Genomic DNA, 17833 nt, shown 5'->3' with positions numbered 1-17833 from the left:
GATTGGCCTATTTATGCTGCCCCAACCACGCCAGGCTTTTTGAGAGCTACACGACTATGCTGATGCCACTATGCCATTTCTAGAGCTTCTATTATCTTAAGGCTCTAAAACATGTCTAGGTCCCTGATTAGATGTATCTTTAAAGTTGCGTGTACACTCAAAATACTTTGGAGAAACTTTCTAGAAAAGTTCATAAGAGTCCTGAAACCCACAGCCCGGGAGGGAGCTAGACTTCAGACCCTCCACTTGTTCAGGAATTCCAAACTCTCATCAGTTCTTGGGTTAAAAGACCCCTTGTTTTGTAATCTCAACTCAAATCCACACAGTCTGCGGCCAGGACTCTCCCCTTCCCCCAGCACTGGGGTTCTTCACACCTCAGCAGGGCTGCCCTCTAGTTGAGTCCTCAGGGCATTCTTAGAATCAGTTTCCCTTTGAAGACTATTCAGAATCTCAGAGGGGGTGGGAGTGGCCTCAACTCTTTAAAAGGCTGCAAAGTAAATCAAAAGATGAAAGGAGATGTGCGGAGCCAGGAAATCCTCCCCACATGGCAGAAACAGAGCATTAACCACACGATCTAGGATACGGAGCAGCACGCGCTTGAGCAAGAACAGGAACAGGGACCAGGACGGTAGCAGGCGGGGTGCGGGGAGGGCGTGTACCTTCTCTCCGCGGTGGGTTCACGGCCTCGGGCCTGCGGGTGCCGGCTGCCCCGCAGCGCCGGGCCTTGGCGGCTGGCGTTGAGGCCGGTAGGGCCGCGTGGCTCTTCGCGGCTCCGGTGCAGCGGCACCGACGTGCGCACGGCTGACACTACGTGGCCCGTGAAGGGGGCTGCAGGCCGTGGTCCCCCGCGCACGCGGTATGAGCCGGGCAGGCAGGGCCGCGTCTGCTCCATCACGCCACCGCTGCAGCTCCGCGAGCAGGCGGACCAGGGGCCCCAGGCGCCCCACACGCCCGGGGCGCCTCCGCCGCCGTCCTCGGGGGAGCCCTCAGCCACTGCCATCCGCTGCGGGACCTGTGGAGACAGAGGCCAGTTAGAACCGCGTGCCCCACTCCGGCTTCACCCGCAAGGGCTCTGGATAACCCCAAAGGCTTATGCATTAGGCACAGCTGGGCGCAGGGCCTGTATTAAAACCTTAGAAACAAAATAGAATCCAGTCTGGGTAATATTCCTCTTTATACAGACGCAAATAAAATATATTTTATTTCTTACACATAAATTATATTCATGTACAAATAAATAAATAAATGTATTTATACACAAAGACACACATGTGTAGGGCTCACCAAAGCTGTGGGTAGTCCTGGCTTTGAGGGCCATGACCTTGAAAGCTAACCGTGGGGCCCTCACCTCTTACTGAGGCTTACGCCTCAGGAGTCCCTCTTCATCTCTAATTGAGTCCTTGGGATCCAGATTAGAAGGACTGGGGCTTCCTTTAAGCTGCTGAAGAGGCCACATTCAGGGGTCTCCAGGCAGTAAAAGCAACAGAACACCAGGGTGTAACCAGATGCTTAAGGCCACATCCCTGCCACCACTTCTGCTATCATGACTGGGAAGTTTCTGAGCCTCTCTGTGTTCTAAAGAGGAAGGGCACATACCTACCTCACAAGGCTATTAAGGAGCAGAGCAGAGAGCTGGCAATAAATACCTATCAATAGCCACAATGATCATGTTTCCTGAGTCTGTGGTTCATCGGGAGAAGTGAAAACTGTTAGAAAGTTTTAGAGTTCTACCCAGAGGGTGATTCTATACTCCCATGCATTTAACTAGTCATTTCACGAGATCAATCTGCCATGCCAAGCAAGGTGCTAAGTGTGGGTACACGGTGTTCCTTCATGATGCAGATACACTCTGAGCACCAGCTGTATACCAGTGTTGACGTAGGCTGCGAGGACAAGGAGAAAAGCACCTCATGACACTCGAAGGGCCCAGACCCAGCAGCAGAAGCGCTTTATGCAGCTAGCACAGGAAGCTCCCAGGGAACTGGCTGCCTGGTTGGGTGGGGTGGGGGCTGAGAAGGCCTCAGAGGAGGAATCACAGTAAAGTAGCTGTAATTATTCAGGCACTCCCTTGGAGCCAGGTAACAGGTGTCCTCACAGCAGCCCTGGTTACTACCATTCTCACCTTTCAGAGATGAGGTTTCCCACCTGAGATTCAGAGATGTGTGACCTGCCCCAGTCACGTGGCTGCAGCAGGGTTTGGACTCCAGTTCTCCCCAGCCCCAGTACCCGCAGCTCCAGCACTGCCTGCTCTTCCCCCAGCAGCCAGCTGGCTCTTGCATTTCTGGATCCTTCCCCTGGAATGTCCCTCCTACCCATGGGACACCAAGCAAAACTATGACTTTCCGTAAAACATGGGGCTTTCAGTGAGCCATGGGCTTCCATCTGACATGCATAAATGCCTCCAGATTTTTTCTTTTTCTTTTTTTGTCTTTTTGTCTTTTTTCCAGGGCCACACCCACGGCATATGGAGGTTCCCAGGCTAGGGGTCCAATCGGAGCTATAGCCACCAGCCTACGCCAGAGCCACAGCAATACCAGATCGAAGCCACATCTGTGACCTATACCATAGCTCACGGCAATGCCAGATCCTTAACCCACTGAGCGAGGTCAGGGATCGAACCCGCAACCCCATGGTTCCTAGTCGGATTCGTTAACCGCTGAGCCACGACGGGAACCCCTTTTTTCTTTTTTAAGATGTTGGCTTTCAGCAGCAGTGTTTGGTCCAAGAGCTTGAAGACCTTTCACAGTTACACTCCTTTGTCCCCACAATCCCCCTAAGAAGTGAGAAAATTCAAGGACTGTCTTCCCCTTTGTGTGGAGCAAACCTGATAAGGCTGAACCCCGTCACAGAACAGGAGGTGAGCAGGGAGCTAAGATTACCTGAGAGGATGATGTGGAGACTCCGTGAGGAAACCCTCCAAAAGGCCAGAGGTAAGTGTACAGGAAACATAAGCCACTGCCCTGGCATCACTGCAGTCACTCGAAATCCTTCAGGGCTTAGCTCCAGGGAAGAGTCCTTGCCCCCAGGCACTCAGTTATCCAGAGGCTAAGGGGTTTGTTTAATTGTGGCCCGCCTTCCTTCAACTACATTCCAGGCACAGCGCGCCTTTGGAGGACACTGAGCACTGAAGCGGGGTTCCTGAAGGTTCAGGGAGTAACTACAGGAGGATGAGGGAGAGGGCTGAGGAGCCCAGGGAGCCAACAAGCATCTAATCAGAGGTTTAAGGCCAGAGCTGGACGTCAGCCAGCCAGGGTGCCTGGGGTGACGTGGGTGGAGTCAGCGGGAGATGCAGTCAGAGCAAGGGCAGGACAGAAGGTTCTGTGACAAGAGGGCTGCGGTTTCCTGACCACCAGTTCATGAGCAGAAGGCAGGGGGATGGGCAGGCGGACAGCAAATATACTCAGCTCATCACTGCTAACTTGGGGACCCAGGGGAGAAGGCCTTCTCCTGCTTACAAATACAAAACAAAAGAGAGCAAAGAACAAGCTTTTGTTCTTCCTTCTCCTCCTGACATGTCCTGATGTGTTAATATTCAAACTGATGGTGGATTCCCACAGGTGGTTATTTAAGAAAAAGTGCCGAATCAGGCCACAGTCTTGATATAGGAAGTAATTCCTAACATGTGTGTGGTGGGCTGAATGGTGACCCTCCCCAAAAGACACACTCTAACCCACAGAACTTGTAAACATGACCTTACTTGGCAAAAGGGTCATTGTCAGTGAAATTAAGTTTGCAGAGATGAGATCATCCTGGATTTTCCAGGAAGCCCTAACTCCAGTGACAAATGTCCTTATAAGATACAGAGAAGACAAAACACATGGGAGAAGGCCAGGTGACCACAGAGGCAGGTCAGGGTGCCATAGCCATAGGCCAGGAACCACCACCACATGCTGAGAGAAGCCAGGTGGATCCTTCACGAGTCACTGGAAGGTGCTGGGACCTGGCAAACACCTTGATTTTGAACTTCTGGCCTTTGGAATTGTGAGGGAATAATTTCTGTTGTTCTCTGACACCAAGTTTGTGGTTATTTGTTACGAGAGCCCTAGGAAACTAATACAATGTGTTGGTACTTCGTGGACAAGGAAGAAAACTAGACAGGCATCTGTCGGTACTTTCTCCGTGCTGGGCGCTGTGCAAACAACTCTACAGCAGCTGGCAACAGGCTCTACAGTGGAGGCACAACGAGGTCCAGGTTACACTTTATAGGGTCCCTGAGCCACCCTGGGAATTTGGTTATTTTGTCCCTTTCACAGGGAGAAGCCGGGGCCCTGAGAAGCTGTATGACTTGCCCAATCTCAGGCTAGTGAGGAGCACAGAAAAGACTACAACTGAGGTCTCCTCAGGTTGGGGGTGGGGGGATGGGCTGGGGGTTTGGTATGGAAATGCTATAAAATTGGGTTGTGATGATCGTTGTAAAACTATAAATGTAATAAAATTCATTGAGTTAAAAAATAAAAAGTAAAGATGCGCACATACATTAAAATACAATACAATACAATACAATAAATTCAGGTCTCTTGACTCTTACACCAGCACTTTTTTTTTCTCATGCAGCATGCTGCTTCCCTGTGGTGTTGGTGGACAACAGAAGGGTAAAATGAGGAGTTCCCGTCGTGGCGCAGTGGTTAACGAATCCGACTAGGAACCATGAGGTTGCGGGTTCGGTCCCTGCCCTTGCTCAGTGGGTTAACGATCTGGCGTTGCCGTAAGCTGTGGTGTAGGTTGCAGACGCAGCTCGGATCCCGCATTGCTGTGGCTCTGGCATAGGCCGGTGGCTGCAGCTCCGATTCGACCCCAAGCCTGGGAACCTCCATATGCCCCGGGAGCGGCCCAAAGAAATAGCAAAAAGACCAAAAAAAAAAAAGAAGGGTAAAATGAGTTGGAATAAATCACTTTGATAGTTCTAGTAGAAGGATAATTAGGATAAGCGAAGGCAGAGGTATGTTTCAGAAACATCTGGGGACTTCAGTGACCTACCACCTCCTGATTTCTTGCTAACATAGATAACTAAGGCACTGTCGGTAGCATTTGGATTAGATATGCGTCTAGACTAAAAATCCACTTCCTAGCAATAATCCCGCCCTTTATTTAGTTTCCTATTGCCAAACTGGGCAAGGTCCCTGGGGAAAGAAAACATGAAACCACATTCCATCCAATTCTATTCATAAGAATTCTCTAACTTATAAAGCTGAATTATGCTGAATGACTTGAAATTCCATATCTGTCCCCATGGTGAGAATCCAGCCACATGGTCCAGAACTGCATTTTTAGAGTACACAGCCAGGAACAAAGGGAAAAAGAGAAACAGAAAGGAAAGAAGGGGATAATGCAGAGGAAACAAAAAGAAAGGAAGAAAAATGAAAGAAAAAAGTAAAGGGAAGGGAGCTTTGGATGTCAGCCTCCAGGTTCCATCAACCTCCTGTCCATCTTCTACTGCTTTCCAACCCTCCTAATGACCCTCCGCCCCACCTCTTTTCTGATGGTGAAGAGGCTTTCTGTGACGCAGGATGGGAAAACTTCCAAATGTCCTGAGACATGATATTCCTAAAATTAGGACTGACAGGACTTCAGTTAGTCAATGACAAGTAGTAAAACTCAAGAATAAATCATAGAGACAAAAACAAATAAGAGCTGCTCAAAGCACTGTGAAGTGCCAGCCCATTGTCCCTTCCCCAAGACACATACAACATGTAAAGACTGAAGCAGAAGCATGAGGCACTTCTCAAATGAGCCCCAGACTGGTGATGGCCCTCTATAAATAAGAGTTCTAATGACTCAGTGTGAAAGACAAACAACTCAGTGGAAGTAGGGACAAAGAGCATGGATGGGCAGTTACAATCCTTATGGACCAAATGTCTGTGACTCCCTCAAAGTTCAGGTGTTGAAGCCCTGGCCCCAAGGTGATGGTATTTGGAGGTGAGGCCTTTGGGAGTTAATTAGGTTTAGGTGAGGTCATGTGGATGCATAGGATTAGATTAATATCCTTATAAGAAAAGAAAGAAAGACCAGAACTCCTCCTCTCTCCACCATGTGAGGACATAGTGAGAAGCCGGCCATCTTCAAGCCAAGAAAGAAGGCCCCACTGGGGAATCAAATTGGCCAGCATCTTAATCTTGGACTTCTCCCAGACTCCCCGAACTGTGAGAAGTAAATTCCTGTTGTTTAAGCCACCCAGTCAATGGTCTTTTGTGATTGCAGCCCAGGCTGACTGGTGCAGCAGGGAAATAAATACAGTACATATACAAAAACTGTATAATATCCCATAAAATCAAATAAATGCAAACTAAAACAATAAAATTCCATTTTATCCTCATTAGATTGGCAAAGATTATAAAGTTTGACAATCCTGTTATGATGAGAATGTTCACGGATGGGCCTCTAAACTGGGGCACTTCTTTGGAGGAAACTTTGCAAAACCTATCCAAATTTCAAATGTACTGGTCTTTAGCCCAGCAACTCTACCTTCAGTAGTTCAACCTATAGAAATACTCAAAACTAGTCCATAAAGTTGTATATAGAAAGACTTCGACTGCATTACTTTTTGTAAAAACAAAATCAAAAACATCTGGAAAAAAACGAAATATCCCCCAGAATAGGAGCTTGGTAAAATCCTCCCAAATGGAATCCATTCAAGTAGTAGTAGAATATGACTTATTTGTTAGAATGAGGTAGATTTATACCTGTTAAAGTGGACAGCTCTTCATAGTATATTGGTCAAAAAAAAATACCAAGAAGTAGAACAATATTTACAGAATAAACCTATTTACAGATATCATTAGACTGAAATAAGTCATTGTTGATATCTGATCCCCTCTTATGAAAAGTAATCCCTAACCCTAACCCTAACCCTATAAGGAAAGGAGTGGATGACGAAGTTCACAGTGCATGGCTTCAGGCTTCTAGAAAAGAGGTAAGATCTGCCACTGAAAGGAGAGAGAGAGAGACAAAACTGGAAGATTACAGAAAGAAGATATGATTAAGCTGAGCAAAGAATCCTTGAGGTGCCTGAACTTTAACATAAGCTCTCCATTCAATACACTCAAGGTTCATTTCAAGGATTTTTTACTTCCATTTTGCAGATGTGGTCACCCAGGTACAGAGTGCCCTAGTGGATGAAGCAGGGGTTTTGAAATACATATAAGAAATAAAATACAGGATGGACTGAGCATTTGAGGTTAGTAGATGCAAACTATTACATTTAGAATGGATAAGCAGTGAGGTCCTACCATATAGCAAAGGGAACTATTTCCAATCTCTTGGGATAGATCAGGATGGAAGATAATATATGAAAGGGAATATGTATGTGACTACATACGTGTGTGTGTATGTGTGTGTTTATGACTGGGTCACTTGGCTATATAGCAGAAATAGGCACAACATTGTAAATCAACTACACATTACTATTTTTAAAATATTTTTTAAAAAAGACAAACATATACTAAGTGAAAAAATGAAAAGAAAATGCAGTTGGTCCTCCATATCATTAGGGTCCATTTCAGTAGGTTCAACCAACTTTAGATTGAAAATAGGTGGTGAAAAAAAATACCAGAGAGTTCCAAAAAGCAAAAACTTGATTTTTGCCTTGACCTGGCAACTAGTTACATAATATGTATATTGTGTTTACAACTATTTGTATAGCATTTACATTGTATTTGGTATTATGAGTAATTCAGAGATGATTTGAAGTATATGGGAAGACATGCACAGGTTATACACACCATTTATACAAGAGACTCGAGCACCTGCAGATTTTGGTATCCCTGAGTGTCCTGGAACTAATGTCCTGAGTATCCAAGAAAAGGATTGACTATAATGCACATCTGACAGTGCTGCTGGGTGGATGAAATGAAATGAAATAATGAAGTAAAGGGTTAAACTCATGACTAGTCACCAAGCAAGACTTAGAAGACTTCTATTTCATCCCTTCGTTGGGAGAATGTACATCATCAGTCAAAAGTTTTGTAATGTATAAGAAGCAGATCCAGCCCTCAAATCAAACTGGTGCTCTCTTCATTCCACTGGAGGGTTTAAAAAATAGGGGCATGGTGGGTAGAGATAAAATAACAGAATTAAAAGAGAAGCTTTTTCAAAGTACACATACCATGCCATGCCTTTTCCCCAGAGATTATGATAGCTCTTGCCTGGGAGACACATACTTTGGATAAAATCCTCCAAAGCTTCTAAGAGTCCCCTTCCTCAGATAAAAACGACTGCTTGATACTATGGTGCCTCTCTAAATAGTCACACTGAGCCATAAGCCGGGGAGCAGAAAAAAGGAAAAGCATTCAGAGAAGTAGGAGAATCCAGGTGGTCACATCCCTAGTTCACTCAGTTTGGGCTGTGCAAAAGAAGAGGCTGCAGTAGAACTGGAGAGGGAATGAAAATCCCCCAAAGATTGTGGGTTTGGAGCTGGATGCTGTAACTAACAACACTCTAGGAGCGATTGTGTGGAAGTTCATGTTAGGCAGGGATGTTTGCATAAATGTTTATGGATGGCAGGCTCTGTGTGTAGGGCAGCCTGACAATCACTGCCCTTGCCCTGGGTCCTTGAGGAAATCACCACTCCACATTGGATGAAGTGTGATAGGACCATATTCAGGGACCCTGCCAGCTGAAGCCAAAGTAAACAATGAGAGCCAATCGAATACTCCCTGGAATTTGAATCTCCAATAAAGCGGCCAAAAGACCACAAATGGCTTTGGGTCCTCCTTCGTTCTGACCCCACTGTTTATGCTCCAAGACCATTCTTGTTGTTCTCTGGAGTGCCTCAATGCTCACCTCCATCCAGGGCTGGTTCAAATAAATTCCCCATTGCTTATATTTGTTTCTGTTGCTTGCACTAAAGAATTCTAAATGATATCTAAATGATTGCAAATATTATAATATACAAATAAAGTGTGGTAACCAAGATAATGTGAACTAGGTCGGGTCTGCCTTTGGTGCAGGACTTGGAGAGAAAGCAATGACTGGAATGACCAAAGGTGGTCCTGACTTGGCAGACACCTCGGGATTAAGGGAGTCCAGGGCTAGAGGACTCATATGGACATGAGAGTTGACCACAGTCAGCGTAACCAGAAAACCAAGGTCTCCATGAAGCAAGAAAGGCCAAGTGATAGGAAGTTCACAGAGAAAGACACCAAAAGAGCTTAGAGAAGAGGTGGCTAAGCACCAATCTGAGTGACTGGGGCTGTGTTTTATTTCTTCCTCATCTTTTTAAGGGGGATGAACATATATGACTAAAATAGAAGGATGGTCAAATAAACTAGGGCTTCATGATTCAAAGAAATATCATAATCACGAACAATATGGAAATGGCCTTGTAATATAATATTAAATGAAAAATGCCAAATGCAAACTTGTAACTATACCATGATTATAATAATGTACAGGTTCTGTAGGCATATGAACAAAGCCTGGAAGGGGACATGGAAAAATGAAAACATACGATCTGTTACTGAAGCTGGACCCAGGGTAAGTTTTCTCATAATTTAAAAAAGTTCAGTCATGGTTACAATATTGCTTGCTCAATAAATAAAAATAAATAGAGAAAAATTCAGAACAGACTGTTGGGGAATAGGGGAGACATGGAGTAAACCAAGAGTTGGTGGTAGTCTCCTCCCAGAAAGCCTTGGGAAATTCCCATCACCACCAGTAGACCCATAACTAGGAACAGCTCTGAATGTTTTCAATGTATTTGGTTTCGGTACTAATGTGAAATCATGTAAGATTTCACTGGTTTTTAATTTTCTTTCTACAAAACTAAACCCACCATCTGTTCTTCATAGAAAGCGGGTCACATGCAAAGTCTGACATGCTAAAGTCTTGTTCTAGAGGAGACTGGAAAAAAGGAGGCTTGGTTTTAGCCACATAACCAAGTCAACACCCTAAACCAAACATTACAAAAATATACCTTGGCGTTTGAGCCCAGAGAGCAAAGTTTTGGAATCCTGAGAATGCATGAAAGCAGGCAGAGATAGCTGGCAGCTCATCTGGGACACTGGGTACCTGTGCAGGAGCACGGAGAGGTGATAGCCTCTTGATAAAGAAGCTCCAAACTCAAACCAGATCTAAATTAGGGACCTCCATGATGGTTTCCTCAGAGACACAAATTCAATCTTACATCTTAAGCACCTATCTTGACTCTGACACAATACACTGCAAAGGCCCCTAACCACCTCTCTCAGCCTAACGGCAATGCCAACAGCTGCAAAATGACTGCAAGCATCTCACAAATAGGGAGACGGTGGCAAAACCCGATTAGTCTCAACTACTGCATCAGAATCCCCCATAAGGTAGTTTATATATGAGTCCTACAAATGCAGTGCAGGAACAATTAAAAGAATGCTTTTGCACAAAACCATAGTAAAGGAGGAGGAGCGAGTGGAAGCCAAGGGAAAGATGTGTGGAAAGAGAAATAAGTCTTAGCTAAAGCATAAATCAATAGATCCATTGACACACAGTCACCCAAAATCTAAGCAGGTATGAGTTCCACTGCCCTGCAAATTCCAGCTCTGTCTGCCAGGTCCTCTCTCAATCTCTGTGTCCTCCTGAGAGTAAATGATCTCAGTGCATCACACTCTACCATATCCATCCCTGTACATGACGCCAAGGATTATACCCTAACCTAAATAACACAGATACACCCTTGTCCTCCTATCCTAATTTTGTGTTGTTTCTCCATGTGTGACCCACATGGTACCCACAACATAATCAACCTCACATCTACCTGAGACATGCAGATTCCCAGCTTCTGCACCAAATCTGGTGAATCAGAACCTCTGGGGTGGGGACTAGGAATATGCATTTTTAAGTAAGTTTCCCCAGTGATGTGAATGCCTCCTCTGGTTTGAGAATTACTGACCCCTGGACACCTCTGGATGAAACTCTAAGAGGGAAGCATTCAACTGAGTTTACCTGTGGGCTTTGGACCACCACCATAAACGGCTTCTTCCTTAATCCCAAATGCTCTAGCCATGTGATGTGATTATCCTCAAATTCCTTGCTCTTTGGCCTAACCCTTCCACTTCTGCCATTCAAGTTTGAGGCCAACCTGGAGTTTATCACATAAGGAAGGAAAACATGCATGGAACAATGTCTACCTAACATGGGGTTCACGCTAAGCCAACTCTATTTCAAAGGTACTTTTAAGGAAAGAAGAACAGCAGCAACGAGAACTTTAGAAAGATGACCAAGAAGAGGGAAGGGAAGACGTGTGGGAAATCCTGGACTGGCTGCTATGTTCTGGTCCCAAGTCTGGTGTTACTCACTTTCTGATTTGGGGCAAGTTGGTCTGTGGCTCTGGACCTCAGTTTCCATATCAGTAAAAGGAGCTGGTTGGGCTTGATGAGGGCTGGGGTCCCTTCCAGTGCTAACAGGCTCTGATTTTTCCTGGAAGAGCACCGACATTCCTTGCCACATATTGATTTGCTTCAAGTACCACAACTGAGAGGCAATCCCACAGGTTGTGCCCAGGGGTACCCACTGCCAGCAAAGAGCATGCTTTAAGCACAGAAGATTTTTCCTTAAATGTGATGCAAAGGAGGCCTGGATGCTTTTCCATGATATTCAAAGGCAGGGCCCAGCCAAAAGGATGGAATGGGGTAAATATTTGAATGTGATCTGCATAATCGGAAACACTCCCCCTTCTGAAATGGACCTGACTCTTTCATCACCAGCCACATGGAAATCATCCTTGGCTACAACCAGAAAATAATGCAGGGTATGTGCCTGGGTACCAAGGCCACCCTGTGCTGCTGCACAGTTACTCGGGAAACAGAAGCAGATGTCTCTGTGCGCAGTGCCTGGGTGTGTTCTTTCGTTCAGTGGCTAGTCCATTTGGCCTCATGCTCTCAACAGCAATCACCTACCTGCAACCCCAAGCCAAATAGGACAGGCCAAATAGTGAGTAAGTCACACAATAAAGGATGCCAGATTCTGGACCCAGAAGGTTGACTTGCAGGACAGTAACCTTCCAGCAGAGAATTCTGCCTGGTGATGTGGCGGTGTGCATCTGAGTCAATATCCAGCACTCCCCAGGAAGCAGCTGGGATCAGTAGGCTCCTGCAAGGAAGGCAATTTGAAACCATTCCTTGGAAACTGGCAACATCCAGCACAGAGCAGAGCACACAATAAGTGTTCTGTGAACACTCTGCTGAATGAAGGAGGCAAATGGGTTGAAATGGGCCCCTACCTAGCTTTCCTTCCTCAGCCTTTCCCTTGCCCACTCGGGCCTCCCCGTGCCTCCAAAGCTATCAACATCTAGCCCTACTGTACGACTCTCTCACTTACCAATGCCTCCTGAGTTCTCACTCTCCAAAAGATGAGATCCAAACGTATTCTGTGCTGTGGCATTCTAAGCCTTTCTTAAAGTGGCTTTGCCTTTCCTTTCCAGCTTCCACTCCACCGCTACTCTCTCCCCCTCCCCCAGTGCCCAGAGTGCATGATGTTCTCCCTGCCCGCCTTCACCCTGCTGTTCTTGTGGCTCAAATGCCTCTCCCTTCTCCCCTCCTCCTCTGCCTGGGAACTTCTCCTCAACCCCAAAGACCTTTCCCATTCAGGTCAAATGGTCTCTCTTCCATGCTCCAGGGCCATTACCTACACCCCTCTCCAGAGCACTTACCACCTGGCACTATAATTATCTGTGTACACAACTGTCTCTCCAACAACATCATGAGGCCCTTAAGTCTGAGATTATGCTTATCAATCTTTGTGTTTCATCTACTTTCTAACAGCACCTCATACAGAGTCACCTGGAAAGGCCCTCAGAGAATATCTGATGGATGGATGAATATGTGTGGGGATGAATGAATGATAATTGTACCAACTGCTTAGCTTCACTGCTTTGGGAAATGTCAAACACCTCCTCTCCCCAGAGCAGCACATGCATCACTGTTCAGCCACTTAGCTGGTGGCCTCTGATGCCTGGATTATTTTCCTTGCTCCATGCGCCTAAATGACAGTTATATCTCTTCAAAGTAGAGCACTTAGAATTTGATTCCCTATCTCCTGCCTGTTGAAACTTTCCTCTCTCCCTGAATCCAGGACACCATACTGTCCTGGTTTTTCTTCCCAGCTCGTAGCTCTCTTCTCCTCTTCTATCATCTAGTTCTTCTTCTAGGTTCTGGCCTCTCCCCTTCTGTCAGCCCTCCAAATGTTAGGGCTCCTCCATTCTTGGCCTTCCAGTCTTATCCAACCCTGCTCACAGAGAAATACTGTAGCAGTCTCGATGATCTTTCATGTTGATGTCTCCCTTATTGATGAGTAACCCCAACCTCTCTCCCAAGCACCTGATTTACATTCCAAATCACCAACTTGACATACTCACCAGGATAACATACGAGCTTGTCATACGCAATATGTCACCTAACCAGGACCTGAATACCTGCCTGCTTCATCTTTTGATTCATCCAGAAGTGGTCCCATCCCCATTCGCTGTCTGCAATTGGGCATAAAATCCTGCCAGTTTGACCTCAAAAATATCTCTGGACTCTGTCCCATTTCCTCCATCCCCATAGCCCAGGATTAGGGTCAAGATCTCACTCCCATTTGCTCTTACTTGGTCTCTATCCATCCAATTCCCCCAGTTTCAGAATTACATTCCTAACAATCACATCATCCAAGACTAATGTTAATTGACCATCTGATCTCCCCACTGCCTCCAGAACTAAAGTTCATCCCTCGTCTTGGTTCCCAAGGCCCTTCACTCTTTGGCCTCTCCCTGGACATGCAGCTACTCCAGCCCTTCCCATTTCTTCACACTCAAACACGCCCAGTCTTTATACCACTCTGTGCCTCATATGACCCATGTCACTGGGCTCAAAAGCACTCCCTCATCCCTCTCCTTACTTCACCTGATAAATTCCTGTTCATTCTTTAAGACCTACTGGATGTTATACCCTCTTTGCAGACTATCCCAACTCTCCAGGCAAGGATAGGTGCTCTGTCCTTTAAGCATCCACAGAATTTTGAGCACACTTTACCATATTTCACTATAACTTCTTTATGTATCTTATAGCCCAACTTGTGAAACAAAATCAAGTATCAATTTCTTATGCTTATTACACATGGAATAAATGTTCACAAAACTGAAAGCAATAAAAAAATCAAACCAACAATATGAATTGAATGTGATGGGTGGTTAATGAAACTAAACAGACATCGTAGGGTGTGATTGTATGATATATTTAAGTCTTGGACATTTCACTGATTGATTAGAATTTTTTGAATCTGAGCAGGATGGACCATTATTTGAGTTGTTCTTTTTTCCTTCTGAAAAATGAACTTGTTTTAAACCACCAATCCATCAGTTAGAAGGGCCAATCTATAAGGCTGAAGACAAATTTAAATGCTTAATGAAAAAAATTCACCACTATTTACCACTGTACTTACTACGAATGAGCTAGTGTGAGCTGGGTCACAGAAAGCAGAACCTGTGCATACGGCCAAAGTGGACATGGTTCCGAATTTCTAAAAGCAGGGTCTTTGGAGACTGACACCCATATGGTATCTCAGTATCTCCACTTTTTTTGGAGTCTTTATGATTTTATGAATTCAAAAATTTTAATTTTCTCACTAAAATGAAGATATAAACTCATTCAGATTATGTAGATATAGACTTATTTTTAGTTACCATCAAAGTGAGCATTCTAAACTAAAAATATCTAATTTAAGTTGCAGACCACCAAGAATACACCCAAGTCTCTGGGGAGCTATGAGTCCTTGGCTTATAACACACTGTTTTAATTTTAAAGAAAAATTATGAGAGTCAGGAGTTGACCCCAGGCTGGGCTGATTCCAAAACTCAGATTCTTCTCTCTAACTTTGGTGCTTAATTCTCAAGAATGTTATGAGGCCCAAACTGGGTACCAAAGAGCTTCATAGGCTGTAAAGTCCTTATATGAGGGTTAGTTTAGGGCTAGGTTATTATTATTTATAAAGGTCAAAGGAAAATACTTTAGAAAAGGAGCTGGAGCATTTTAGGAAATGCCCTATCTTGCACAATACAATGCCTTTTTAAGGAGATAATTATATCAGTTATGTCTATATCTTTAACAAGTTACAGCTCGAACCTGATATTATTTGGTTAAAGAGGTAAAGATATTTACATGCTCCATAGGAGCTGGTCATGGCAATAGGTGAGCAGAAAACCAGGGCCTCTCAACAAAGGAAAAAAGGCTGATTATTTAGGGTGCAGGAACAAAAGCAATTTGACAACTCCTGTTTACTCAGTAGCACCCATGTGCAGCCATGCCTGGAAGAGGTGCAACAATCTGGGATGCAAACAAACTTTAGAACTATATCAGCTCTCATCTCCAAAGTCCAGTTGAATTCCTTGGTCACCTTTTGAGATCCTTCCAGTCGCACACAGTGACCTATAAAAACCCGTTTCCCTGTATTTAAATAGCATTTCTCTGATTCTTCTAGAAAAAGAGGCAATTAAATTAATGTCTACTAAGCCCCTACCATGGTACCAGGCACCCTAGCAACTTATTGCATTGAATTCTCAAAGCTGGCTCCCCCTTCAACAACTTGACCTGAATTCAAAAGCCATCTCCTCAAAGACGCTTCCTTGGCCACATCATCTAAAGTAGTGAGTGGATAGGGGCACATGCGTACACACACACACACACACACACACACCCATGTACACAGTCATTATCACATTTCCCTGTCTCATTTTCCTCATAGCAGTTATTATAGTCTGAGATGCTCTTATTTGCTTGCATGTTTATTGTCTGTGGCTCCCATCTGGAATAGAAATGACTCCTTCTATGTTAGGATCTTGTGACTCTTTTGCACCTCTATTTGCAGCCTCTAGAACAGAGCCTGACACATGGTAGGTGCTGAATCGTTGTCAAATGAATACATCCTGTTAGGTAGGAAATATTAAACCTCTGTTATAACTGAGAAGCTAAGGTACTAATAATGTATCCTGCTGAAGTTTGGGCTGCCAGAAAGTGATATAGTCAAAATTCAAACTCAGATCTATCTGCTTCAGGAACCAAGATGCCCACTCCTCAGGCTTCTCTAACTGAGGTTGTTTGCAGCACACTAGACATCCCAGAAAAAAAAAAGATGTGGCATCTTCCCAAACAGCCAATTTCCTCTGGGTTTGTTTGTTTGTTTGTTTAAAAAGGGTATATGTGTATGTGAATTTTTTCCTGATGTTCGGTAATTCAAAGCATTGTTTAAAAAATTAAAACAATCAGTTGTATTTTGGAACAGAATGCCACATTTCTGAGAATCTTTAAAGAAAATAGTAGACTTCAAGGAAATGTTGAGCCTTCAGTGGGCCACTTTGGGCTACACCAAAGGCTGTACTGTGCGTGATTGTGTACATGTGCATGTGTATGCGTGTATATGTGCAAATGTTCACACTCTTCTGGTCGTGGGACATTTGTGGAGAGACATTTGAGAAGCCCCAGCTGTACTGGCCACCACCCAAAAGTACTGGAGTTGAAATGATTTAGCAAAGAGAAAAGCAGCCGAGGGATAACCCCCATCCTAATCAATCATCTTCAAGGTCACAGAGGCTGGTGCTAGAGAGAGAAAGGTCAACAACCCTAAGCTAACGGAGTTTAGGTGAGAAGACAAAAGCACAGCCATCGTTTAAACGAGACTCTGTTTCAAAGATGGTTGCAAAGCCCCTTTCCCAGAGCAGTTCAAAATAGAACAAACACGCCCTTCTGGGATGGCGTAGGTGTGGTCTTGCCTGCTAGAGAAAATCTCTGGAAATTATTTCCATCCCAAGAACACTATGGTCTAGACCACCAGCGGCAGCCAAATTGGAAGCTCCCACCACTGTTTCTGGAATGATTAAAAAAAAAAAAAGAAGAAGAAGAAAGAAAGAAATAAAGAATAAAAGGGTGCGTCTTAGTCTCTGGCTTGATCTGAAACTTCTGCCCCAGACATCTAAGAAAAGGTTGTCTGCCCCAGAGTCCTTGCTGGGATGAGGAACAGAGCACTCCAGCAGTGCCCATCCCACAGAGGTGGGATTCTTCTCCCCATCAGGGGAATAGGGACGTCTACCTGCCCATGTGGACCCCGAGAGCCCAGGAAGGGCCCCCCTCTGCAGCATTCATGGGCTTCCCCAAACATTTAAAGTCTCCCTGGCTCTGAACCAAGAATCCCTCTTAGAGCCAACAGCTTACAGCCCATTAAAAACCCTGTGCAAATGCAAACACTCTCTCCATTAGACAAGGAAGAAACAAGAACCACGTTTTGGGACTGAGCTAGCAGTTGTTGAAACCAGACTAGGGGCTTGAGTCCCTGAAGAGGAAATATCACTGTATTAAAAACCACAACTATTTCCAACGCTCACGGTCAATTATGAGGGAGACCAAAGGTGCCGTAGGAAGCGCTGCGAGGGCAGACAGATACCGCCGCGTCAGGGCAGTGCTGGTTTGGGGAATCCAGAGGTACCTTTGGATTTTCGAGCTTCTTGAGGCTTGAGACTTGATGTGTTTAATGGTAAGAACACTGCATCAGTATAAACTCCTTTAATCCACCCTCCACCCCAGTCAGATCAGCATCATCCTCTCTTTATCCACAGGAGAGTCATTAATCTAATTGGTCAGAATCCCTCAGGCCGCCTGTTCCACATTTATAGGCGAGCAGAGGTACCACTCTGAAAGCCTCCATCCTCTGGCCTGCTCTCCCACGGCATGGGGTCCTCCACTGCTTTCTTTACAGCTCTTGAGAGTGCTGGTCACTGCTCCAGGCTCACAGAAGACAGAAGGTTCCATTTAGGCTCCAAGTCCAAGCTACATAATCCACTTGTGCTTCGTCAGAACTCTGCACTGGGAGCCATTAGGCACTGACCCAGATAAAGTGT

General features: G+C 45.1%; 1 protein-coding gene across 1 annotated transcript in view; it reads right to left on the bottom strand.

The window, feature by feature from the left end:
* The window catches only part of THSD4 (thrombospondin type 1 domain containing 4), a 549832-nt gene that overhangs the window by 462283 nt on the left and 69716 nt on the right, over window positions 1-17833 (bottom strand). Inside the window, exon 4 of the mRNA XM_047767202.1 lies at window positions 660-1012. Within this exon, the coding sequence (XP_047623158.1) occupies window positions 660-1012 (353 nt within the window). The remainder of the gene's footprint in view (window positions 1-659; window positions 1013-17833) is intronic.

This window comes from Phacochoerus africanus, chromosome 2, assembly GCF_016906955.1.
Source record: "Phacochoerus africanus isolate WHEZ1 chromosome 2, ROS_Pafr_v1, whole genome shotgun sequence".
Classification (NCBI taxonomy): domain Eukaryota; kingdom Metazoa; phylum Chordata; class Mammalia; order Artiodactyla; family Suidae; genus Phacochoerus; species Phacochoerus africanus.
Note: the sequence above shows the minus strand (reverse complement) of the source record. Positions and strands in the feature narration are given on the sequence as shown.